Source organism: Peromyscus leucopus, chromosome 7 (assembly GCF_004664715.2).
Source record: "Peromyscus leucopus breed LL Stock chromosome 7, UCI_PerLeu_2.1, whole genome shotgun sequence".
Lineage (NCBI taxonomy): Eukaryota > Metazoa > Chordata > Mammalia > Rodentia > Cricetidae > Peromyscus > Peromyscus leucopus.
In genome coordinates this window covers 31,254,683-31,282,106 of record NC_051069.1, presented here as the reverse complement: position 1 = coordinate 31,282,106, position 27,424 = coordinate 31,254,683, and the positions used below count along the sequence as shown (strand labels likewise).

At 48.7% G+C, this 27,424-nt stretch overlaps 1 protein-coding gene across 2 annotated transcripts in view; it reads right to left on the bottom strand.

The window, feature by feature from the left end:
* The window catches only part of Sorl1 (sortilin related receptor 1), a 168,600-nt gene extending 141,575 nt beyond the window's left edge, over positions 1-27,025 (bottom strand). Inside the window, exons 1-3 of one of the 2 annotated variants that reach the window (XM_037207586.1) lie at positions 26,614-27,025; positions 9,385-9,501; positions 955-1,080 (exon numbers count right to left, since the gene is read on the bottom strand). In XM_037207586.1, coding sequence (XP_037063481.1) covers positions 955-1,080; positions 9,385-9,501; positions 26,614-26,898 — 528 coding nt within the window. In that variant the 5' untranslated portion in view covers positions 26,899-27,025. The remainder of the gene's footprint in view (positions 1-954; positions 1,081-9,384; positions 9,502-26,613) is intronic. The other variant, XM_028866304.2, reaches the window with a different exon arrangement.
* Positions 27,026-27,424: the final 399 nt, after the last annotated feature.

Below are 27,424 nucleotides of genomic sequence, written 5' to 3'. Positions count from 1 at the left end.
AGGGACTTGGGAAGGTAGAGAATGACAGGACACCGTCTCCACAAATCCAGCAACTAAAGAGACCACCCCACTGGTCAGGGTAACCACATGGGTTGCTTAATATTTTTAATGCAGTCTCAGCTGGGAGACCCACGGCAACCTGAGAAACCAACACCAAGACCTTGGGAAGATCCAGTTTGGGCCCAGTGGGTCTTTTCCGAATAAGCAGAATGCTGCAGCTTCCCTCGCCTCGGGAAGCTCTTACTGCTGAGGGGTTTTTCTACCTATGAGGTCTCCACCCCTGGAAACACAGGGTCCAATCGAAGCCCCAGAGCAAAGAGCTACCAAACAGCAAGAAAGACCAGCAGGCTGCCAGGCTCCCTTCAGGCTCTGCCAGCTCCACCTGCCTGTAGCCCAGGAGTAAGGTCAACACTCTCTCCAAACACAACTGTCTGGGGGCGCGGGTCAGAGAAGCAAGGAAGCAAGACAGCTAATTGGGAGGACAACAGAGGCACAGCCATCCCTGCTTCCTGGAGTTTCTTTTCTAGATCCATGCAGGTTCAGAAAAGAGGGAAAGAGGAATGCCCGTGCATGAGCACATGCACACACCAAGGCAGGAAGACGTTGATAACGCCAACAAAATCAAAAGGTCAGCAGCCCCTCCTGGAGGCCCAGGATCAGCACCATGTACCTGAGAAATGCTCCAGCCACCAGTGTGTCAGGCAATTTATTGGCTGGCAGATTTTCTATGGTTGAACCTGACCTTGTTTGTCCAGAAATCCTGCCTGACCAGAATTTGATCTGATTATGCAAAAGATCCACCTTGAGAACTGCATTCTGTCCCAGGTCAGACAGAGAACAGTAGCTGGCAACCCATGTGTGCTACAGCCAGGGGAAAGGGCTCCAAGGCCCAGCCCCCTCCAGTGTCGCCATCTTCCCAGAATGCAGTGTCCAGAAGCCAGAGGCTCTCCTTACCCGCTTGTTGTCGGCAGGGCTGTGGTAGAACTGGGAGATCACTGCCTCACTGTTGTTTCCCACGCCAAAGTTCAGCTTCCCTGAAATCCTACTGAATGATTTTCCGTAGTCATAAGACACGTACACCTGGAACACACAAAAGGAAAAGAGAAGAAAAGGGTCAATGAGATGCTGAACAGAACGGCCTCTAACCACACCTCCACATCCCAGCTTCCCACTCCTGATCCTGAAAGACCATGGTTCCCCAGGAGTCCATGCTATCGTGAACTTCTGATTCACATCACATGACCCACCAAGAGGAAGCAGGGGACTTCTGTGACTGTCCTCAAAGTTGGGGCACGCCGGGGAGGTAGAAAGCATGAGAACTCTGCAGGCAGCCACCCCTGCGCCTGGAGCACAAAGTCTGCTCACTTCTGAGGTAGGAGCAAGCCCCAGAGCAGTTGGCCAGCACTGAAACATCCTCCTCCTGCTGGCTGGAGTGGTCTGGTCCAGACGCGGACAGAATGCACTCTGAGAAGGAAAGGGCTGAAAATCTGTTTTCGGCATCTGTTGAAATGTCCCCCAAAAGGTAATCAGGATAATTGAATTCTCCCTCCTTCCACCAGGAAGATGGCATTCTGTACCTGAAGAGTGCAACCCATCCACGGCCTCCGGTGAGATGAAAAGGGGAAGGTGCTGAGTGAGAAAATGTGCAGCGAGGTTAAAATGCCAGCAGGCTGGGAGGGGGAGGCTCAGTGGTGCAGCGCTTGTCTAGTATACACTAGTCCTAGTTCAACCCCGAGCACAAGTGTATACACATACATATTTATGTATATGCACACAATCAGTAGCAGAAGCCCATTCCTACTCAAGGGTTCTGTGATTCTACAGCATTGTGAGACCACAGCAGCAGCAGCAGCAAGATCCTGGACCCTGCCAGCGGATTTGCTTCTCCACAGCCTCCTAGCTCCTGGTGGTAGAGTGACCACAGAGACACCATGTGAAAATAGCTTCCATCTATATGCACAGAGATGATGCCGATCCCATCACGGGAATGAGCTTGGGTCACCTGCACATCAACCCTACCTGGAGAGCGCCATTGCAAAGTCATTTCACAAAGAAGACCATGGGGCTCATTGGATTAGGGACTTGCCAAGGAAACCGCCTAGAAAGTCATCAAGGGAAGGGGCTGAAGAGAGCACAATGGTCAAGAGCACTTGGCTGCTCTTCCAGAGGAATGGAAGTTCAGTTCCCAGCATCCACATCAGGGAGCTCACTTTCAACCCCTTGGAACTCCAGCACCCTCTTCTGGCCTCCACAAGGACCTGCACATGCATGTGCATACACATAAATAAGTAATAAAATAAATCTAAATGAAAAATACAAAAAGAAACCTGAGGAGCAGGACCCTGACCCAGGTTGCCTGCCCTCAAGCTAGCAATCTCAAAACTACTATTATCTCACGTCATAAGATGGACACTGTAGGGTATTTTCAACCTAGACTTTACTACCTGATAGATATGGAGTATCAATATAATCAAAGGATGAAAAACAAACATGATAGGTGAGTATCACACTGCTACTTTTTTCCAATTATTTATGGGAAAGATAATGGAGGAAAGTATGGAAGAAAAACAGCAGGTAATTTCCAAGGAGAGACTGGCTGGACTCAACCCAGAGTTGAATCCATCTCGACTTTTGAGTTGCCCTCTCCACCCATTTGGTTCAACTGCAAATAAGCCTTGAGGGTTTAACAGGAGCCAAGTCGAGCACTGGGCACCAGAGACTAACAAAAGACATGGTCATCAGACAAGGATGGGCCTGTAAATGTGTGAATGCTTGCTTGTTAATGAGGCCATGAGCAAAATGTAAAGAACAGGAGGCTGTACACAGGGAACAGAGAGGGAGGGGCCACTACCATTTAATACATGTCAAGGCTAACGGAGGCAGGGTGTCTCTGCCTCTAACTGGGTCATCTCAGAAAAAAGCTATTCACAGGAAGGTGCTGCCACAGAGGCGGTTGTGACCAGCTAGCAGGTTGATAGTTATCCTGAGTGGGTTAAAGACCAAGTAGAACTTCTTGCATTCTGTTTGCCAAGTATAGACACGAGTTTCCCAGGAAAGTTCAGGAGTCGTACAGTGCAAACTAATGGCTTCTTTAAAAGGAACCTAAGCAAGGCCTCTTCCAACTCCCAAATCCTGTGATGTGATAATCCACTGTGAGAGGCACAAATGGGATCCTACATTTACATCAAAGTGGGATTTTTTGGTATGTAATATTACCTCCTACACACTGGTCCTCTTCCTCCTTATAAATCTGGTAAGGAAATCTCAGCTTCAGGGTACCTAGAGCATGCCAGTTAGTCAACAAAGACATCTGTAATGAATAAATAGGATTATAAACCAAAGAGCGAGTAAATGAATGAGCCGAATCAAGGAACAAAGAGAGTGAACTGAATTCATTGGTGAGCCATGGAGAAGACAGTTCTCAGTAGCTACACTGGATTGGTTCCAGAGTCCCCATGGATACTAAAATCCAGGAACACTCAAGTCTCTGAGAAAAAAATAGCATAGAACCTACATGCATTCTCCCATATGCTCTATGCTATCTCTAAACGGCTTATAATAATTAAGACAACATGTCTTATAATATGTGGATGAATACTTGTTTGTACTGCATTGTTTTAGCAATGACAATGGGAAAAAAAATGTCTGTTCATGTTCAGAATGGATGCAACCTTCTGCCCTCCCATTTTCAGCTCACAGTTGGTAGGATCGTGGATGTAGCGCTTGCAGACACAGAGGATCTGCTGCAACCGTTTCCTTTTGCGATAATAAAAGCTACGCTTCACAGCAGGAAATGACTAGTCCAGGGTCACATGGGTAGTAAGTGCTCAGGCCTTGCCAGTCTCTTGAGATTCCAAGCCTGCTGGTCTTTTCACTCTGCAAGTCGTGAAAACCTCACGGAGATGGTCCACTTCTCCACACTTAATGTCGGGCGTTCTAGCCAGCGGGGAGAAAAGTCCTAGGCAGGCAGAATACACAGACTTCCTGAGAGTCTCAGCCGCGGGGCTGCCGCGGCGCAGGTGGCAATAAAACCTCTTCCTCATGACACCTGCAAACAAGCCCGACTGTCTCATGGGTCTGACACTTAATAGAGGTTAAGAGGGGGTTGACAAGGACCCATCCTATGCCTGAAGCCTATCACAGATCTCACGGATCACTCATCGACCTGCCTTGCCTTGTCCAGGTTGAACAATTCCAACAAGCTATTTTTATCCCGTCCTTGCAATTTCTTACTTCTCTTCGGCAGGCCCAGACTACGCTCAGGGCTGGGGCACAGTTACCCCTCCACACTGACGGCACACCGGAAGCCTCCGAGGGCTCAGTTAACTCTAAGGAGCGCTGTTGGCTTTGCAGTCTCTATTCTGCACCCCAATTACAAATTCTATTTGGGGCTGACTGTTGCTCTCAGCAGCACGCTGCTGCTGACTCACTGCCCACTGTCATCCCCAGGTAAACTGGAGCAGACACTCTGAGCTCGATGTCTGCTGCCTGCACAGTCTGCTTTCTTCCAGACCTCGGTTTCTCCACTAATTAGTCCTCTCTGACCTCAATATGACACTATTCCTTAAAGAACAACAATAAAAAAAAAAAAAAATCTAATGTGGGAGGGTTACTCAACTGCCCCAGGGTCCCAATTAGATCATTTCCTTACCCATAAGGACGGTCCTTTGAAGTGAAGTTCCATGTAGTTCAAAATTATATAATAATGATGGAGGGTAGGAGGAGAAAACAGGGAAATGTCAGAAGGCATCCCCTCCCCTGGCACTGTCTCAAGCCTTTTATAGTATTCCTATAATCTTAGCAGGCTTAACAAATGCCCAAGCAAGACATGGGCCAAACGCAGTTTCTGAGAGAAGTTTAAACCTGGCATGGTAGCTCACACTATAATCCCAGGACTAGGGAGGCGGAGGCAAGAAGAAGGAAAATGTTCAAGACCAACCTGGGCTGCATAGAAAGTCCCAGGCCAGCCTGGACCACAATGTGAGAGCATGCCCCAAAGGAAAAAAAAAGCAAAAGAAATGAAAAAAATAAAAAATAAATTTAAAAAATTAAAAACAGAATCTGGGATGGTACCTGATGCTCTGAATTTCTAAGCAGCTCCCAGAAAACACTCCTGTGGATGACCTACATACCATACTTTGGGCACCATTCTCCTTTGCTTTCTGTTGGCGTGAGAAAAACACTGACCAAAAGCAACTTAGGGATGAAGAATTAGGGTTAGGGTTTCAAAGCAGGAATTTAAGGCAAGAACCTGGAGGCAGAGACTGAAGCAGAGGCCATGGAGGAATGCTGCTTACTGGCTTGCTTCCCATGGTTCCCCTCAGCCTGCCTTTCATACAACCTAGGACCACCAGCCCGGAGTTCTGGCCCTCCCACATCAATTTTTAACCAAGAAAATGCACCCACAGATGAACCTTCAAGCCAATCTGACGGGAACATTTTCTCAATTGAGGTTCCCTCTTTCCAAATGACTCTAGCTTATGTCAAGTTCCCGAAAAATCTAACCAGCACAGATAGCAAAGTTTGGGAATAGGGGGGTGTTTGCTTTGCAGTACTGAGAATCAAACCCAGGACCTTGTACGCCCAAGCAATTGTTTAATTAACCACTGCACTACACCTAACTGAGCTGCACACTGTACCCCAATCAGAGAATTGAATCAGTTGGGATCAATAATCATGAACTAGAACCTCTAAAGCTGTGAATCAACGTAATTTTTTTTCTCCTTACAAGCTAATTGCCACAAGTATTTTGTTATAGTAACCAAAAAAAAAATGACTAAGATAATATAAATTATGTAGCTCAAAGTCAGATTATTTATAAAGGGGCAGAGCCAGGGTTCGAACCCAAGCATTGGGATGTCAGAGGCTCTCTGTGCTATTAGCAAGAATAGGAGTCCTGCCACCTCATTGATCCAGAAGAGAACCAATCACAATATCACACTAGTGTAGGGACAAGAAGAATGAGTCTTCTTACTCGCGGCATCTTGATTGATTCTGATCCTCTGGTGGACATTGTCCCTCGGTAGCATTTTTGGTTAATTATGTTGCACCTGAATACTTCATTATTCCTGCAGGTAGTTGATTGACTGTCTGGGGCTTTTGGGGGTGGGGCTAGTTTTGAGACCAGAACTCACTCTGTAGCCCCCATTAGGCTTGACCTCACAATCTCCCTGCCTCAGCCTCTTGAGTGCTAGTATCACAAGCCTGTGTCACCGCCGTACTAGGTGGCACATGAGTACTTTCTAAAAGGCATCATCAGAAAGCAGAAATAGAGATCCGGGACGAGTCAAGATAAACCACATCCTCTGGTGCGGTTCATCAACCCATGGCAGGAATAGATGGCCTTTGCAGGAGACAGTCCTCAGCTGCTGGTTACTGATGACAGGTGGTTTGGTTTGGTTTGGCTTAAGAGCAAGCCATCTGGGATCTCAGTGTCCAGGCCCACCCTTGTTTACATACAGAATACTCATGACCTCAGTCATTCTTTGCCCTTCACACAGGCCCTTACCTGTATGCAAGCTCTTTCCCTTCAGACGGGGGCTTTCTGAACCACGCTTCCAGTCCTCTTTAAGGAACATTTGGATTGTTCCCTCACCAGCGACACTGACTCTGCCTCTGAGTCACAGTTTATTTTTGCACTAACTTTTCACATCCGAACATCTCAGTTTCGGCTGCCAATTCTTTAATGCGGTTTGTACACGGATGGAGGAAAATTCTGCCATCTCTATTTATTAACTCTGGACATGAAGTTTCCTTTCCATTTAGTCTTCTCTCATACATACGTCATTCCAGAATAATGGTTTCAAACGGCCAACAAGCTCTTCAAAACACGTAGTCCAACATTTCTACAAAGTGAGAGCTGAGTTGGATAGGCCAGTAGTACTTGGGTGGTCAACGCTCCTGGTTCACACAAGACTGAGGGGGTCTGAGATGTGACCTTTCAGTGCTTAACACAGAAAAAAATGGGTCCTTCTGGTAATTCTAAGTCATGATTGGGCCTGCATTTTCATTACACGTCCCCAGTCCATCACTGACATGTTAAGTGACCTGTTGTGAATTCATTTGTGCCCCTCAGCCCTTTCACATGTCCTTCAATATACAAAACATTGCTTAAATATGTTTACCTATTTTGCAATGACAAATATTTCCTGGGAAAGGGATTATTTTTATGCATAAATATCCTAGAGATTTCTCAACATAGAATAGCACAGAGGTGGCTTCTGTGTCTAAAAGGGACTCCTAGTAACGAGTACTAGACTAAACACGTACACAGGTAGCTACAGAGCATCCCAAGGCCAGCAGGCATTCACACACAGCCACCCATGTGTGACCACAGCTACTGCTTGCAAACCTTGAATATATTTATTTATAAATCAGCCTAAGTTGTTGCCCCAAACAAGTCCAGCCTTGTTCAAAAGCAAAACACCAAGACTAGCCATTATCTGCATTATCTCATGCTCCATGGCTCAGAATGCTCCCTAGGCAGAGCTCTGCAGCGGATGGCCAGCCTTTCTTCAAGCCTCCCTGACTATGGCTGCCCTAATCAACTTCTCTAGAAAACATCCCAAAACTCCCTCTGAATACATCCAACCCAGGCAGTACATACATAGACAGGGGGCTCTCAAACACCAAATATACATCCATGAATCATAAGTGTACCTTTAAAACAAGTGTATAGGGATCTTCTGACCAGAATGCAGGGGAAGGGGGGAGCGGAATACAGCTTGTTCTAGCCATAGCCTCACCCTTATGAAGAAGGTAGACACCCACTCCGAGGCTGTTGCTTTACCCACAAAGAGATACCTGGACCACAGACTTTGAAGCCAAGGACCAGCTCTGACCCTAGTCTTAGATTTTTATTTGGCCACATGGTATTTGTAAGAACTATACTTTAGCTGCTAACTGGTAAGACTTAGCAACTTTACACAAAGAGACCTCTGGGCTGAGGGGTAAAGGCTCAATGGTAGAGAGGTTGCCTAGCATGTGCCAAGCCCAGAGTTCCATCCCCAGCATCACAGCATAAAACAGAAGACCTATAACCTTCTGCTGAAGTCAGGAGATCTGGCTATACTGGTCCAGTAACCTGCATGACCTCCAGGAACAAGGACCTGTTCACCACAGCCCTGAGAAGTATTTCTGCAGCTTCCTAGTGCCTCTCTACCCCTGACCAAGCATCAGTCAGAGACAGACGGTCTTTCCTGAGCCTTTGTCTCTTTCAAAGGTGCAGAAATGGCCTACTGCCCAAGGCCACAGACTTAAGAAAAATGGAAAAGACATTATTTTCCTTATAAAGAACTTGGAAGTGCTCAACATAATAGTGCATGCCTTTAATACCAAGGCTCGGGAGGCAGGGGCAGGTGGAGCTCTGTGGGTTTAAGGTAGATCTCTGTGGGTTCAAAGCCAGCCTGGTCTACAGTGGAAGCTCCAGACTAGCCAGAGCTACATTGTGAGACCTGTCTCAAAAACAAACAAACAAACCCTGGGGGTGGCTTCCCTCTCATCCTGGATCTGGAGTTCTTTCAGTTCTTCAAAGCATCTAACCAAAACAACATCATCAACAGAAACAGTGGAAATTAAGAGTGTAAGAGAATTTGTGTCAGCTGGCCATGGTAGTTCATGCTCATAATCTCAGCACTGAAGGGACTGGGGCTTTAGGACTGCTATGAGTTCAAAGCCAGCCAAGAGACAGCTACAGAAACTATAGATTATGCTGGAGAGTGTGACCCTGTAACAACAACAACAACACACACACAACAGATAGACAGATACATAGATACAGAGACATAGAAGATAGATAGATAGATAGATAGATAGATAGATAGATAGATAGATAGATAGATAGATAGATGATAGAGGATGATAAAGAGAAGATAGATGATATAAGATAGATGATTGATAGATACACAGATATATAGAAGACATATAGGTAGAGCATAAATATACATACTGATAAAGGGATAATATATAAGTAAAGGAGAAAGAGACTGAATTTGTCAACAGCTCATCAACCTTGTTGGCAAATGGAAAAGACAGACCAGTTTAACTGGATCTGGACCAGCTCCAAGTTGCTCTGCCCTGGAGTGCTCTTTGGCACTTTGTGGAGCTATCAGTGCAGACTACCTGTGAGTTTTGTAGCTATCAATGCAGACCACCTGTGACATCACAAAAGCCATCCCACACTGTGCACATCTGTTTGGACGGCTCCACCCTGTGTGGTATGCAAGGGTCACATGCATTATTTTCCTTATCTCTTCACTGTCATAGAGCTCAGACCATCCATTCTCTAATTACCCGCTATTTTTCCCCCTCTGGCACGACAACCTGGAGGATCAGAAGGATACGTCAATGGCACCCAGGAGGGCTCAGCACTACAGAGATACTTACATCACTGCTCTTGGGCCTCGCCAGCGCCAGGCTGTCTCGGGCTAATGCCACGATCACGTTGCTCTTCTCCCCGGCCCAATGCACCACCATCTGATTGTGGGAATCATTCAGGCTGACCTAAAAGAGAGCAAAAGGAAATCAAGACCCATGGTGAGGGAGAGCCACCCACATTCCAAACCAAGACTCCTCGTCCACCTCTGTCACTCAGAGGCTGAGATATGGGGTAGGGAGTCAGGACAGCCTCCTCTCACTGCTCTACAAACTCGCCCATTAGCACCTTCCCCAAGAAGAAACACCAACCCTCCCCACATTCAGTTACACTGTGGATGTATCTCCCTGAGATGTGACTGCACAAGCGACTCCTTCGCTTCATTTCATGCCTGGTGACATCACTCCGTATGTGTGATGTGCACTTGTGAGACTGTAAACCAAACCCGGAAACTTCCCATTCATTCAAAAAAAATTCACCATCGGCTAGGAATAGCGGCATGGAAAGGAGGTAGCTAATGGGAATGGATGGAAGGAAGGAATAGCTTTTTTCATATTTACATGTAGTGTGTGTGTGTGTGTGTGTGTGTGTGTGTGCGCGCGCGCGCACTACAGAGCATGTGCGGAGGTCAGAGAACAGACAGCTTTCTGGAGTCAGGCCTCTCCCCTCACCACGTGGGCTCCGGGAATTGAACTTAGGTTGTGTGTCTTGGCCATGAGTACCTTTACCCCCTGAGTCACCTCACCAATCAGAAGGAACAACTTCTAATGTTCTACAGCACCGTAGACTAACGGTGGTTGACAACGACAGTCTGTTGTATTCAAAACAGAGAAGATTTTAAATACTCTAGGGTGATGATGGACCGCCCGGTTCCCTGACCATTACCGGGATGTGTCGCTATCTGACCAGGACACACACACACACACACTGAAGCATCATCAGACTGCGCCTCAGGAACATGGACCAGTATGTTAAAATTATTTTTAAAATGTGTTTTTAAACCCACAGGCCAAAAGGCCACATGCTTTTTGAACTTCCCTCTAAACAAGTGTGTCGGGGAAGGGACATCGTGACTCGGCTTCAGGTAAGGATGAAAGACGAAAGGACGGCTTCCTCACGCAATTTCTCTACTTTTGGTTGCCCTTTGGGGTCTTTTGAGACAGGGTCTCATTGAGTAAGGAGCCTTAGCGCTCATGCTCCGCCTGCCCCAGCCTCAGAGCTGAGGCAGCCGAGTGTGTCACCTGGCCTTCACGTTTATTTTTGAAGTGTCTCACAGACGGAAACGCTCCCCGGTTCTAAAGGAAGTAGCCCTTAGATTACTGCAGAAGTTCTCCCCACCCCCCAGCCTTTCAGTTTCGCAGACTAGCAAAATAAAACCAGAATAAACAGGCCAGTCGAGGTCCGAGTGGCCATGTCTATGTTGTCTGGTGAGGACATAGATAAGCCACCAGGTCACAGCGTGACCAGCTACTGTCTCTGTCTGCTTCCTGAAGACACCATCGACTCCTGTCCTGACTGAGACAGCAAGGCATATCCCTGTGACCGACTCCAGGCAGAGGCTCTGAAAGACATCCTAAGGACCATTCCAGCCCCAGACCACACAGGCCTGTTTTCTTTCCCTATCCATGGGTGGCAACTCAGATCTCAATGCCCTACAGGCAAACAGAGTTAACAGGATAGGAAGAGCCTGGGTTCCTGATGGGCAGACCTAACGCTGATAAGGAACACTCACTTTGAACTTCTCAGAATTGCGAGCGAGTGAGATTGACACTAAGCTTTCCGGTTTGTTTGTTAAAGCTGAGGAAGGATATAAACTCCTGAGTAAGGAGCCATTCTTTCAGGTCACTTTTGCCTCCCAGAAAAACTAGCCGTGTGGCTTTGGTTTTCCCCTTTCCTTCTCTGCCTCTGGCTGGAGCATTCTGAACGCCTGTGTTCTCAGCTTCGTTCACCATGCATGGCCAGGCACCAGCTCCGAGACTGACTTTTCAGAACACTGGACCTGTGGGGACACCAACAAGCTCCAGGTGCCTCACTGAGAAGCAAGATGAGGCCTCCCCAAACCCAAAGCCGTCCCCTCCCACCGTGCCTGCTGAGTAGTGTCTGGAATAAGCCTGCTCGGCCAGCCATCTAAAGACCAACCCATCCCAGAGCACCTGCCTCTGAGCCTGAAGAGCTCACCCTACCTGGCCAACGCCAACTCTTAGACTTTAATAAAGAGTTTCAAGTTGAGCGAACCCACCCCCCTCCACAGCCCCTCCCTCTTCCTGTCCCTTCCTGCTCCATCTTGATGTGCCCCGCCCAATCCTTGGGGGTGCTCTCGGATGTCACCAGGGAGAAGAGAAACACCTGGGCCTCAGACTTGGCAGCCAGCTCCACAGAAGAGCTAATCTGTAACGGCCCTGCTTTGGGTTTTAAGCACCTGCATCTAATTTGATCCAAGAACCAACCGTTTAAAAAAAAAAAAAAAAAGAATTTGAAGTGAGACCACTTCAAATAAAAAGGACCCTTGATATTGTTTTAGAAAAATATGTCATTCCAAAACTCCACTTTTCACTCCCAGAAGATAGGTCCAGGCAAGCATCAACAGAAACGTGCAAATCAAAAACTAGAAATAAATTATTTAACTCAAAAAGCTGCTAAGGGACTCTCCCCAGCAGCTCAGACCTTCGTCTAACTTCCTCTTCCGTTTCTCCCTTCCAAGCTAGGCTTCCAAGAAGAAACTGGAAATACTAATGGATCGGGGACCCACCAGCACAGGCACCTCAGGCATTCAGGCTGAAATCTTCTCTCCTACAAAGCCAGCTGCACCCTAGGAACCAGAGGGGAACAAAGGGAGAAGAACTATGTGAACAGCACTAGGGAAGGGGGTGAGGAACTCAGGAGCATCACCTGAAGTTCACATGGGGTCTGAGATGAAAAGACCCTCCCATATTCAACCTGGCCATCCTCAAAGCCAACCCTCTGGCAGGTTAATGATCAGAGGACACTTTGAACAGGCTACAAAGTGGGAAGGGATCAGAGTGGAGAAGAGGTCTGACACCACTCGCTGAGGTCTTTGTAGCAGAGGGCGTAGGTTTTGTTAACTGATCCTAAGGGATGAGGGATGAAATGGACACAAAAGGGAGGCATCAAAATATTCCAGGGTGTTCTTTTAAAGAAAGCCTCTGGAGGGCAAGCCTGGTGGTAGACTTTTTTTTTTTTTTTTTTTTTTTTTAGCCTTTTCTATCTGATGTCCCCTTTATGTCTGAGAGCAGACTGGAAAAGGGCAGCCCAGCGGAGGGAAGGAGAAAGCTCTCTGGCAAGCGAAGGCTTGCCCAAGGGTCACCTGGCACTCACACAAACAGTTCCACTCCTAGCCTTGGCAGAGCCGGCACGCATATCCAGTCATGAGAATAACTCCCTGGTGAGTCACTACTAATCTTCAAGGCAGCCCAGATGCCCATCCCCCCAAAGCCTAGGACCAGAATCAGTAGCAGGAATCGATGCAGCCCAAGGACAAGGAAGCCAGGAGAGCGAGGTAAGCAAGCCATAAATTTTATTAAGGTCAAGACACGTGGTCTATTTTCCTCCTCTCCATGCCAGCCCTACAGGGAAAAGCAGGAAGCAGTCCCCAAAAGACTCTCTTGCCATCCTCCAAGGACTGTGACCAAGAAACCGACAGCCCCCAACATCAAGAACCCACAGATTGCCATGGCTGGATCCCCTTAGTGGTGGTTTCTCTCTGGGTCTTTTGCCCTTCTCTATAACCAGCTCTCCCTAACAGCAGCCCTCTAGGGCAGCTGCAGGCCGGCAGATTGGTTCCACCAGTCTCTCCCACTTAGTTCCACACACTGATCGGAGAGACATTGGCCTGCCAGGGGGTGGGAGGAGGTGGGAGTGTGACCTTTCCAGGAACATAACCTTGATATGTAGTCAGTCATAACCATAACCCCAGGGTATGAACAAACCTCCCTTTTCTCTTGTCTCTGGCTCACAGGCCGTAGCTGGAGCCTGATAAATGAGACACAATTAATTGAGGCCGTAAAGGCAGCAGGGAGCGCCCCCCCCCCATGCCTCTGCTCAGAAGGCAGGGGCGAAAAATTGCATGCTACAGGGATCTCTGAACAAAAAACTGCATCTTAAGTGACAAACAAAAGCAGGTAGGCCTGTCAGACCTCTGTTAGGCTCACAGGCAAGGCGTTAAGAGAGCCCCAGAGCCCACCCGGTCCAAGATGAGAGCCCTGGAGGTCACCCATACAGAATTAGACCTCCAGAGGTCACTCTCTGTTGGATTTAAACCCAGAGGCCACCTGGCCCAAGATCAGGACCCCAGAACTCACCTGGTTGAAAAATAGAGACCTAAAGATCCACTGGCCCAAGATCAGAAGCACCTGCCCCATCCCATAAATACTTATTCAGAAGTCCTCGGGAGGTAACCCATGAATGAGCATTTGGAAAACCTCCTAAGAGTCTCATATAGCTCATTTAGGAGATGATGAATCTGGTCTATTCTCTTTCTTCCAGATAGTAAGAGGCCAAGAAAATACTGCTTTTAGGGAGTTGAGGAGAGATCTACACAGTCTTTGATAGGGACATGGGGGGAGAGCTGTCTTTGGGGATTTGGCATAGTTGTTAATGAGGACTTCGTGTGACGCTAACTCGAGGCTTTAATAAAGATGAATCTTAAAAACAATGCCAGACACAAAGGTCACATACTGCATGACTCAAGTCAGATAAAATATCCTAGGCAGGTAAAGTCCCAAAGACAGAAAGCAGATGGGTGGCTGCCAGGGGGCCGAGGAAGAGGAGAAAAGGGAGTAACTGATTTTTCTCTGGGACTTACTGAGAAGGTTATGGGCCTGAGCAGAGGCAGTGGATACACAATGCATGGAATGTACCAAAGGCCACTACATTGTCAGGGGTTGTCATGCAAATTCCACCTCATTTTTGAAAGAAAGCATTTCTGTGACCTGTGTAGAACATTCCAGTCTCAAGTGCAGATCCAAGACCTTGGAGCTCCTGCTCCTAAGCAGTACTTACTTCCTTTCAGCTCACCGTGAACCCTCATGCTACCAAAATATGCAGCTAGAATGAGGCATCAAGGAGGCAGGCTGGAGTCTGGGTCTCGGGCCAGAGCAATCCTTCAAAGCCGCACAAGAGCATCTGCAGAGTCACAGCATCCTCATCCACCTTGCCGTCCCCGGCTGGCACAGCAGCCACCCAGCACTCGTCACCACCCACCCCTTGACAGAGCTCAAAGTCTTTACCAAACATCACCACCCCTCTGGCTGTCCCTTGGTCCCCCACCATGCCCTAGTGATCCACAGAGGTACGCAATGGCTCGCTTCGCATTATTCACTTACTATTCAGAGTAGGGGGAGAATCTGCTGCTATCCACTCCTCAGGCTCTGAGTTGTTACAAAGAGAAGGGAGGAGGCAAAGGGCCTGTTACATGAAGGGAGTGATGAGCATCCCCAGGAAGCACACACTGAGGTCGTTAGCTGCCAGGCACCCTGTGGACTCTTTAATCATGTCTTACCTGAGAGCATACCAAGGGCTTCTGGGAGAAATTGGGGTTGCAGGTCTGAAGGGAGGATGTGGAATTCCCAAGAAAGCCACTAAATTCTGTGTGGTCTTTGATGCTTCCTCGGGAGGGTGGGGGCCCCTTCATGGAACGGCCCCACACCTCTCTCCACTCATTTCTGCCGCCATTATCACCTCCTTCACACTGGCCAAACACAAAGCTCAAGATGTCCTAGACACCCCAGCTTGACATCCTCATGCCTCCTACACGGCTCCTTTCTAGAACGCATTGCAAGGTGTTACAAGCAAGGCACCTTGGTTCAGTTCTCTGCCTCGCTGACCGTGAAATACAGAGAAGCATTTTTAAAAATTCAACAGTGACGTATAAAACAAATACCTTATCCTTCAACTCTGAGGATAGAGTCAGCAGCTAAAACTCCCCCCACCGAGTACCTGATGTGGGGGGGGGGGCGCGCTTGGAAACCAAAGATGGACAGCCCATGTCCAACAACAAGCTTTTCCAACCAGGCGACCTAAATGTGAGGTATGCAAATCAGGTCCCAGTGTCCCCTTTCCAGACCAAGTCCCCACTATATTTAGAAAGCTTATTACCCTCCCTGGACTCCCTACCTCAGGAGAACTGAAATCCAGTTTATGAGTGCTCCCTGAAGACAGCCCGGTCATGGGTTCAGCACACTCACTTGACCTTGAAGCTGGCTCCATATGCAGCCTGTACTAGGAGAACTTGCTAACCACTCAGCTGACAAATTCATGCTGCCCATTTTGTAGATGAGGAAACAAATAATGACCTTGAACTGAAATCTGGCATTTCATAACCATCCTCACTAGAGCCATGAGGTTGCCATAGATGGATGGGACGGAGCGATGGAGGGAGGGAGGAAGGGAAGATTGAGGAAGGGAAGGCGGGAAGAAAGGATAGCTTTTCTTCCTACCAGGCCAGAAAGATAATAGCCACATTCTCACTGGCTTGCAGGTCAGCCCTACCTGTCATTCACTGCCAAATGCCACACCCTCCAGGCAAACCCTGTCACCTGATAATGGCATGTCTTGTTCCAGGAGGGCTCCAGAGTAAAAGGAGCCTGGGAAAACAATCTGTTCCTTTCTTTAATAGTGTGTAAGGAAAAAAAAAAAAAACAAAAACAAAAAACGGAAACATCAAAACCAGAAGGAAGCTTGGAGAACATCTAACAACAGCTGACTGGAGAAGCCCTGCTCTGAGAGACTTACGGGAACATTCCACACTGCCTTTGGACCTGACAGGATCCCCTGTGTCAGGCACACAAACACGGTAAGCGTCCCCAGCATTATAGAGCAGAAGCTAATGCTCTCCTGCCTTCTGTGAGGATTTCCCTGTAAAACCCAGAGCCATTCAGTCACTCCTTTAGAGATAAGAGTCTAGCGGTGAGACCCAGGCTGCCCTAGAACCTACCATGAAGCTCAGGCTGACCTTGAACTCTCAATCCTGCTGCTTCCACTTCCCCTAAAGGCACTTCTACACTCTTCTACTGCTCTGGTGGGGGGTGGGGGACTTCCACAGCACCCACTTTCCCCAACTCTCCTGTTTGACTCTGCAGCTTTGCTATAAACAGCTGCTTTCTTTGTTCATTCAATAAATGTTTATTGAGCATTTACTGTAAACCAGATGCTACTCTAGGTGCGGGGAAAGTGCAGGACCTGTTGGTCTTCCCTCGCTTCTCTTAAATTAGTCCAGGAAAGAAGCACCATGTAACAAATTTAATGGGTGCTTAAACCTCAGTTGTCACACGGGCCCTGACTTCATGTGGAGAGGAGAATGGCACCTCCTGGAAGAGCTAATAAAACAGAGATGGCACAGGAGCGATTAGGGACGGAGGGCTTGGACAGGAGAGAGACACGGAGACCTAGGGAAGAATAAGAGCCAGGGATTGAAGAGCCCCAAACTCCGCCGTGTCTGAAATGTTAAAACAGCAGGGTAGCCAGAAAAGCCGAGGGGAAGGGAGGCTTATATATGAGAACTACGGGTTCTAGGGAAGGAGGCAGAAGGATTTCATAGAAAGAGAGAAAAAGAGGAAAGGAGGGAGGGAGGGAGGGAGGGAGGGAGGGACAAAGGGAAGGAGGGGGAAAGAGAGAGGAAGCAAGCTGAGGATCCCCACCCAAGAAGACCCCCACCTATGTATGAGGGGCAACGGTGACCCATAAATTTGAACCAAGTCAGAGGCTTGCTGTGGGTCTTGCCTCCACAATTTTCTGGCCGTCTAAGCTGGGGGAAGCAGCTTCTCTTTCTGAGCTACAAGATATTCATCTGGGAATGGAGATGAATAGTAACGCTCCCCAAGTCCACAGGACTGTTGCAAGAAACAAGATAGAAACCATGGATGTGTTTCATAAACTTCAACATCCATAAACCTCACTTACTTTCAGGTCCAAATGACTTGCTGCCCAAACCAGCCATTCTTCACAAGCATGGCTCCACGTAGACACTTAACATCGGCATCGCCAGGCTTGGAAGAGAAACCCAAGAGCAAGACATGACACACGTCAAGCAGGAAGACAGCACACACCTCACTGACCCTTGAACGGATGGCCAATGACACCTTCAGGCAGCCTCCCCCATGCTTGACACCAGTGCTCAGAAAGCTGGGGGAAGCCCACAGTCTAGGTCCCAAGATGTTCCCACTAAGATGACACTAATCCCTAACACTGTCCTCACCCCAAAGGCACCAGCATGTAAACCTTTCATCCCAGAGCAGAAAACAGATCCTAAGGCCTCCCCAGCAGCTGCTTTTCCACACTGGAAAAGAACTGAAAACAAGATGGTTCATCCACAAGGCACATGCATCTCAACCCCGAAAGCCAAGGAAGGCCAAGTTCTCAGTAACAGGAGCTGGCCTGGGCACTAACAAAGACTCGGCCTGGTGACAGGAGCTAGCAGCAACTCTCTCCTGCTTGCCTGACTAATGCTGTTCTAATAGCCTGGTCACCCCTCCCCAACTTTGCCCAGCCACACCTAATGCTTCTCTAGCTTGGTCACCTCCACCCTAGCACACCTTGCCAACTTCAACCCCATGCACGGTTAACTCCAAGATAGATGTTTATAACGACTTCCGGGAAACTAAATATACACCAATGAGGTAAATTTTAGGGATGGTGTCACGTTACTCAATTAATTGGGCACAGGTTTCCAATATTCAGCTTCCTTTAAACAGCCTTGGATTCCAGATAGTTGGCCCAGCTCTGCTCTGTCCCCACTTCCTAGAATCAAGGTTCCCTTCTTCTTCTTCTTCTTCTTCTTCTTCTTCTTCTTCTTCTTCTTCTTCTTCTTCTTCTTCTTCTTCTTCTTCTTCTTCTTCTTCTTCTTCTTCTTCTTCTTCTGAAATCCTAGGACCTGGACCCCGCAGGTCAGCTTTGACCTTCCCGGTTCTCGGGATTGTCAAGCCTGAGCTGCCATGAACACCTCAGTGAACAGACCAGGTTCTGTGGGGTCTGGGCCCAAACAGCATCCAGAGTCAGAGACTTGGCGCCAATTTCTTTCCTAAGCGGCTTTTGTTCAAAGGCTCCTGAGAGGGTGTGTGCATTATCAGGGCTATTCCTCAGCTTACAAATGAAAGACACCAGGACCCTTAGCATCCTGTAGCCCTCATTGGTCCTTAGCCATTTACTCCACATAAAAATTTACTCTAGTCACCCATCAGCAGTCTGAGGAGGAAAGCTCTCCACACCAGATAAGTCTTCTTTGACAATAAATAAAGCCCTAGTAGTCAGCTTCGGGTTTGTTTTGTTGTTGTTCATTTTGTTTGTTTGTTTTTTAAACAGAGGGGTAACAGAGTGCATTGGTCTCTACATGGCACAAAATGTATTTGATATCTGTACATCTTTTTATTGCCCTTGTCTGCCACTCAGATTTGGGATATAATCACATCAGCCTGCCTTTCTGAGAATTCGTAGCTGTGTTTTTAATCTAATTCAGGGGCCTGGAGATAAATCATCCTGAAGGGTCCCGATTTTCCAAGCCAAGAGCCTGCAGCGGCAGCAACAGCAATGGCATGCTAAGTTAAAGGGCCAGCGAGGAAGGAGGGCCAGCTTTAGACGCAGTGATGAAGACCACACGCCTCTATTGTTTGTCTTTGTGCCAGCCTGAAGGGCGGAAGGGATGAAAGACAGGCCCGGATCCATTGAGGTAAGTCAACAAGAGTACAGGAAGCAGAGGGCGGGGCGAAGAGACAGCCTGACTGTTAAGGCACTGTTTACATTTCACTGCTACGTAGGACGTGTCAGATCTGCACACCTCTGCACAGCCTGGACAGCCCCGGGCTCTTTGCATAAGCATAGCACAAGAGAAGGAACACACGTCTGGGGAGTCCTTCTGGAGGGCCAGCCTTCCAAGGGCCTGATCGCAGGAGGCAGCTGTGCAGAGGCAAGCCCCCAAAATGAACACAGCACCCACCTGTCCTCCACAGTGCCCCATGCAGCCCCCTCTAGCCACTGCAACTCCAAGACTGAGGGTTCGCTCAAAGGCCTCCGTTCTGGTTTTCACTTCCCCTGTTTATGCGACGCCTCTCCCAGGTGAAGCAGACGCTGGGATATCTAAGGCCTCCTTCCACTCAGTAGAGGTGTGCTGGCAGGAAGGACAGCCACAACCAGGACCTACATGTGGCTCCTAAGCTTTCAATTCATTAGGATCAGGTGACAAGACATTCAGTGCTTGGGTCACACCAGCCTCCGTGCAAGTGTTCAGTGGCCACACACGCCTCGCAGACGTACTGCACACACAGATGAGGATCAGCACCGCAGAATCGCCTATCCAGCAATGTTCCACTGGAAGATCGGTTACAAGGCCAGCACACCGGATCAGACCGCTCTCTGCTGACAGCACTGACCGGGCAGGGAGTCACCACTGTATTTCACAGCTGCTCAGGGCTGCGGGTGTAGCTCACGGAGAAGCATGTGCTTGGCGTGCACAAGGCACTGGGTTCAATCCTCAGCACCACTCTGCACACACACACACACACACACACACACACACACACACACACACGATTACCAATCACCCGGTGGATACCTGCGTTTTGTAATTACTCTTTAATTCACAATTGTAGTTACGGCTGTTACCGAGTCCCACTCTCACGGAGTCTGCTCCACTGTTGAGGGAGAATTCCTGTCTTTGTAGTTCTGTTCCGAGCATCTTACAGTAACAGGAGACAGGCCACACCTTGACCCTGACCAGCAGCCCACCCTGCTTTTCTTACTTTTTTGGCGTCATCAGCTGCTTTGATGCTAAAAGGCCACCCAGGCCACTTCTTCGAAGGCCTAAGGTTCCCAAGTCGATAAACCAATAAATTAGGTCGAAATTAACTGTGACTCATTTTAAACTGAGGAAATTGATTTCTGAACGTACGTGGCTGGACTGAATATGCCATCTGCCAGCAGATCCTGGCCTACCTGGAGAATACACAGGAAGGCCCTGTTCTCATTAGCAAAGAAAACACCTCCTCCCCGAAACCCCAGACAATTTCCAGAGAAGTATCAATCCCCACATGTTCAAACCAAAAGAGAGTGAACTCTCCTGTCCATCCATTTATTTAAGCCTGAAAAAAAAAAAATGAAGGAATGGTCCACATAACACCCCAGATTTAATACAGTTCTGTGTAGTCAACCATCAGTTATCCATAACTGTCAAATATTCTAAACTCCACACTGGCTTTCCCTGAATACATTTATATATCCATTTCCCCTATCAGCAACTCAAAAAATGCAAAGTCATTTAATATTTACCTGGGCAAAATTTAATTAAGAAGGTAAACTGATGCTTTGGAAGAGAAAGAGAGAGACTAGATAAATATATACAAAGGCAAATAAATTAGTTCGGGTGTTTCGTGATTTCCAGAATACCGGTCTGCCCCGTATCCCTCTACAATGGACTGGACAGGGCTGGCTTGATCTATAGCTGCCTTGGGATTAAACAGTGACGCCACAAAGATGCCTGAGATCTCTAAGGAGGGAGAGACCCGAATTGACGATGCAATGTTCCTACAGCATCTGCTCTTTGCCTTGGGATACGCGGTGTTGTTAGGCTCTGCCCCATGGATCCAGGTTTTAACTCAATTTATTAAGCATACCATTAACTGCATTTTACAGAATATGGAGAAAAGATGGTACAAAGCTAGGATCTGGAATGTGGTCCCTATATTCTGATGTCTTCACAAAGTGGGGTTCCACTTCTCTAGGGGCTGCAGAATGGTCTGCCAGCTTGGAGGGGGCCCCCCAGTGCTGCCCTCCTGGCCCACACTGGAGAAAGGGGGTGGGGCTGTCCTTACACCTGACCTAGAAAAAGAATAACAATCTGTTTTATATGTGACACTTCAGGAAACATCTGACTACCCATGGTCACCACACCACAAATATTTTTAGAGTTTAAATTAGTCCCATTATTCATGACACCAAGGGCTACAGGTAACAAAAGGCTGCTGATAACTTGATTCTGTGTACAGCCACGTTATATAGACATAGACTGTTGCTGTAAGGATATACAAAAACCTGGTGACAATAGTTACCCACTGAGAAGGGGCTCGCTCGTGACACATGAGAACTTGAAAGAATTCACCTGACACCACTCATTCCTTCTTATAAATGGCGCTGTTAGCGTGCATTACGCTAAGGAAACGGTGAGGTCTCATCCCTCAGTCCTCAGTGCCTCTCCTCATGGGCTCCTTCCCTCCATTCCTTCCATCTCAAAGCCTCTACTGTTCCAGGCTCCAAGCTACTAATAGCCAAACAGTGCCAGACACAGCCCGGAACTGGACGCAAGAGACACAGGCACAACCAGGAGGGGTTTTTCAAGGTCACATCCCTCACCGACCCGAGAGGCCAACCGCGTCTTCGCATGCGCAGAACTCGGCTGGTAACAGCCAACGTGCTGCCCCCTTCTCAACGTTATCTGGAAGCATCCACAGGTCAAGCATCCTAACTTCAGAATCAGCCAGCCAATTCTTTCCCAAGCGAAGCCCATCGTGTCAGAATCAACACCAGAGTGATCTGAAGCCAAACAGCATTCTCTCCCCAAAGGAGGCCCTTTGTCCAAGGTCCCTGCTTTGTAATGGACACTTTGTTTTTAGTCTCAAATCAGGACACTGTATCCTCTCTGTCCTCTCAAATGCAAGAAGTATGAACAGAGAGCTTGTTGCAAGCAAAATAAACCTGTAACTCTTGTTAGGCTTTGTGCTTCATTCCAAAGGATCACCACCACCACCACCACCACCCACCTCTGAAAAATAAAAATACCAGTAGCAAAAACCAATATGAGAGTCCTAAAAGGGAGGATGCTATAAAAATAGAATCCTAAGTCTTTATTCGAACTAGCTCCCAGATAGCACAGGAAAACCAGGGCTACACTCCCGAGGGCCATTTGCTTAGGCACCATGGAGTGAACCAAAGCAGTTTGTCTGTCTGTGGGATCCCCGTGGTCCTCCTTACACACAACTTTATATAACTTAATGTGCTCCCTACCCTCTATGCCACTTCTTCTGGGTAGAACGCTGATCCACAGATAGTTATTAAGGAGCTCCCATGCAGTGAAACACAGAGAAGGACCAACTCCAGGCCTTAAAAGGAGCACACAGGAAGATGAAGCATTAATTAGAGCCCAAGGCAGGGCTGGGAGCAAGCTTAGAACTGTTCCCACAGGGCTGGGAATACTAGGGACTCTGGAGTATTGGGGAACTGAAAAAGCATTCTCTGAGCAAAGAGAAGAGTTGAGGAAGATTTTTGAGGAAGGGGGCAAAACTAGCGTGATGGCAAAGAGCAGGCAAGAAGGCAGCGGGGCACCAGGGGTGGGGGGTGAGGCGTAGGGGGTGGAGACATGAGTGGTGTCAGATGCCTTTAATCCCAGCACTTGGGAGGCAGAGGAGGCAGGTGGATCTCCAAGTTCCACCTGGTCTACAGAGTGAATTCTGGAACAGCCTGGGCTACACAGAGAAACTCTGTCTCAGGGAAAGAAAATAAATAAATAAATAAATAAATAAATAAATAAATAAATAAATAAATAAGAAGTCAGTGTGGCAAGAACTATGGACTAAGCTGGGCTTGGCAACCCACACCTGCAATGTCAGCACTCTGGAGGCAGGGGCAGGAGGATCACCAGTTAAGGGCCAGCCTGAGCTTCATGGTAAGTTTCAGGCCAGCTGGGGCTAAACGGCCAGACTCTCCTCAAAACATGTTTTAAGTAATTAATTAATTAAATATATATTTTTATATATTCTTAAATTTAAAAGCTATAGTTTCCTCCTTTAATTTGACCTTTTTTGTTTTGTTTTGTGTTTTTGTTTTGTTTTTGTTTTTGTTTTTCAAGACAGGGTTTCTCTGTGTAAGCCCTTGTTGTGCTCACTCTGTAGCCCAGGCTGGCCTCGAACTCAAGAGATTCACCTGCCTCTGCCTCCCAAGTGCTGGGATTAAAGGCATGCGCCACTGGGGGGGGGGGGAGGCTTTCCTTGTACATTTTGAATTCATGTAGAGAAGCCCTAATATCTGGTCCATTGGTCTCCAGTATTACAAATGTGTTTCTGGGAGATCATGGCAGAACCAGTACTCCATATTAGAAACACTTCCTAAGAAGAAGGAATATGGTCAAAATTACAAAATCCTTTTAGTTCCTGAGTCAGGAGGGCAAAGGGAGAGACACTCCAATGTGATATGGCAACGCAACTCTTTCTCAGGCAAACTTTGCCTGGCTAAGGCCTTCCTTCTCTCCTCCCTGAGGCTAGTGGCCTTCCCGCCACCTCTCTGGCTTCTGCTTTCCGATCCTGACAAGTGTTCCTGGGTAACCCCGGACCCTCACCAAGGTCCAAGGACAAGGAGCTGCCGAGCATCTAAGTCCCCCTGCCCCAGCTAACACTTCGCCTCCAGAGCCTCGCTCACACAGCAACCACAGGGTCAAGGCTGGTGCAGGTGTACTGGTCCCCACCTGTCCATTTACAATGCTCTCTCCTGCCTCCTTCAGATGGATTTGTTGTTGTTTGTTTATTTGTTTGTTTGTTTGTTTTTGAGAAACACACTCCCTTCAGACAACCGCTCACTGTAATTGTTTGGGTTTAAAAATTGAAGGGAATTTATAAAACTTAGTGCAGAGAAAGAGTTAAAATGAGCATATGGTCGGGCGGTGGTGGCCCATGCCTTCAATCCCAGCGCTTGGGAGGCAGAGCCAGGAGGATCTCTGTGAGTTTGAGGCCAGCCTGGTCTATAGAGCAAGATCCAGGACAGGAACCAAAACTACAGAGAGAAACCCTGTCTCAAACAACCAAAAAAAAAAAAAAAAAAAAAAAAAAGAGCATTATGAATTAATAGCACAGCTGCATCCTGATGCATTTGGGGGTGGCAGAGGTACTATTTGTAACTGGATCTGCCCCAGAAAAAAAAAGGAGGCACATAGCCACCTTTGCTACAAAGGTGAGTCCGCATAGATGTGAGTTAGTCCAGAGACCCAGAGAAGAGCCCCAAGCCACCCACCACTGTCTCCTGTGCTTACAGTCCGAAGGGCCTCCTGAACCAGGTTAGAACTTGTGATAAGAAATCCCACACCATGAAGTTCTTCCTTCTGTCTGACTCAACTCCTCAACAATTAAAGTTAATGCTGTATTTCATTAACCTGGGGCAACAGGGAACAAGGGCATAGGAAGGCAGCCACAGCAGAGGAGGAGCACAGTGAGGGATCCTTGCCCTGCCGCTCTGTGGGAATTCCTCACTCTGAGTTCAACTGCTGGCTGGCTGGATCTGCACCCTTCAATGGAACCAGTCTGGCTGGCCTGGAGACATGAAAGAAAAGGAGGACTTTGGAGTCGCTCCCAACAAGAACAGAATTCATCTCTAGCTTGCTCCAAATCCCGGGGAGATTTTCACACACCAAACCCAGAGAAAAGAAGAAATAAACAGCACCTACCTACATGAATATTATATCGACCAGAAAGTGCCTCTTTCAACTAAGAAGACTAGGCTGCCGAGGACCCGAGCTCCTGGAGGGACGGTCCCCTAGAGCCGCCCCCACCCTCAGCCTGCTGACTCAAGAGCACTGTAGAGCTAGCTAGCTAGGCAGGCTGGGGAGACCCATCCTCATCAGCTCCATGCTGGCATGCATGCCTGCTAAGAGCAATCTTGCTGACAAAAAAAAAAGGAAGTTTAGATGGGGTTGAAGAGGGGGGACAAGGATCTGGGCCCAAGAGGAACAGGGCAGGTGGACTTCAGTAGCCTGAGCCTGGCACCCCCACCCCCAAGCAGTTACAGGTCATCTGGTATACATTCCTGCCCAGGGGCTGGTGGTGGGTGGATGTCTGCTGCTCCCACCCACACACCACCACCTCTCTATCCACAGAGCCATATACATTTTTATTTTGGAAGGAGGATGTTTAGGAAGCACTGAATACTGGCAAGGTGACTCCCAACACCCAAAGGTCAGTGAGACCATGTAGGCAAGAACTAAAGCACCCAGCAGCCCTTGCCTGTGTGACCTTGGATTAGTCACAGTGCCTTTACCAGCTTGGATTTCTTCACCCAAAACATGACACCATAGGGTGGCATGTTTTATGAGATGCTTTCTGGCTCCGGGAGTTGATCGTTTAACTCTACGTATAGCCTGAAGGAAGACTTTGCCAGGGCCAAAAATCAGTGGAGAAGGACAGAACCCAGGCTAATCTTTTAATTCGTACTTTAGAAAGGTACAATCACTCTGGGAAGTGACCGTGTTTATCACCTCCACTGGGTCCACCTTTTCTCTCCCACCGACCTTCTAGTTTTGCTGATGTCAATCTTAACCGCAGGACTGGGAATTTCTCGGGAGACAATAACGCCCGGCAAATTAATTCTGCCACTGCTAATACTAATGGACAAACTCTTGGCTTGCCATCCCTAGCAGTCAGTGGGGGCCGTAAGAGTGAAATGTATGTTACTTATGACCTAACAAACCCATTGACTGGACAGAAATTAATCCTTTAACGAATAATAAAAAGTCCACCAAATTTCAGCCCTTTCAAATCCCCGAGTGTCGTAAGGGATAATTCTTATCTAAAATAAAGTCATAACCTTTAGTGGTGGGAAAGAAAGGGGGTAGGATGGTAAGCCACACTCCCACGAGCCTTACACACACACATGCACAAGCACACACGCACATAACTACCTGGTACACAGGGAACAATCGTGGGGCTTTGAGAGTTGCCCACCTTTATTGGGGTTCACACGGGTAAACACGGAAAGCCCTCCTCTGCAATCCTGTGTAAGTGCTTTACAACTGCAGGTTCTCGTCCCCCTTGCCAAAGGATGGTGTGTGTGTGTGTGTGTGTGTGTGTGTGTGTGTGTGTGTGTGTGTGTGTGTGTGGAGGGGGGGTGCCCGTTTTTAACCAGATGTAAAAACGATGCTGTACCCCTTCCATACCTGCTGGAAACTACACTGCTCTGTCTGCATACAGCCTGGGGGAAAGAGGCGCTGCACTCTTCGAGTTACCTGGAATATGTTTGTGAAAATCGACAGGAAGAAGGAAAAGGTCTGTGCGACCCGAGTGTTGACGGATGTACTCATGTGATGTAGGGGGGAAAGAGAAGAAAAAGGAAAGAGAGAGAGAGAGAAAGAAACACATGCCAGCCGGGAAGTCCCCAAGCGGCGCCTGCACCTGGGAAGCGGCTGCAAAGGATGGGTGCGGGGGCGAGGAAGTGCTGGGAGAGGAAAGGGCTGGAAGGAGGCGGCTTGCAGAAGTGCTCACCTGTCCATACACCTGGATGGGCTGGGGCTGCTGAGCAGCGCTCCGCCGCGTCCTGAGTGGCTTCCCGGCCGCGGGGCTCGCCCCCCAGGCATCCCCGTGCGTCCCCAGCCGCAGCTCGCGCGGGTCGCCCTGCACCACGAAGAAGCCCCGGTCCTGGGGCAAGGGCACGCGGCCACCGTACAATCTCTGCGTCCAGCCCCCGCCGAGAGCTCCGGGGGGCAGCAGCGCGACCAGGGCAAATAGGAAAGGGAGTCGCGACTCCCTCCTGCTGCTCCGTGTCGCCATGTTCAGGCGAACGCTCCCGCAGGTGGCGCCGCCGCCAGGAGAGAATGTGCAGCGCGCGCCGGGACAGCGCCGGGCCAGAGCCGGGGCCGCGCGCGCCGCTCCCGGGGCTCCAAGCCGCCCGGGCCGCTTTGCTGCGCCCGCCACCGCTGCCACGGCCACCGCCGCCGCCGGGTCCCGCTCGCTCGGCGCCGCGCCGTCACGTGTGCGCTCGCAGCGCGTCCCCTTCGCGCACTTTCTTCGCTCCCTGCGACTGCGGCCCCGCCCCCTGGGATGGGGAAGTCAAGGCAGGGAACGCCGGCCTCCGGGCACCGTGGTCCCCGAGCACACCTCGCCCTCCCTGCCGCAGTGAAGAATTGTGTGGACGCTGTGCTCCATTTTCTCGGAGTGAGTTAGCTACTCCACGGATTCCTGGGGGTACCCTAAGCACCCTAAACCGCCTCCAGTCTCCGCCCCCTGTGCAGCCACTGGACCACCTTCCTGGGCCTTGGCTCCATGCCCACCTCCAATGGCGAGCAGCAAATCACAG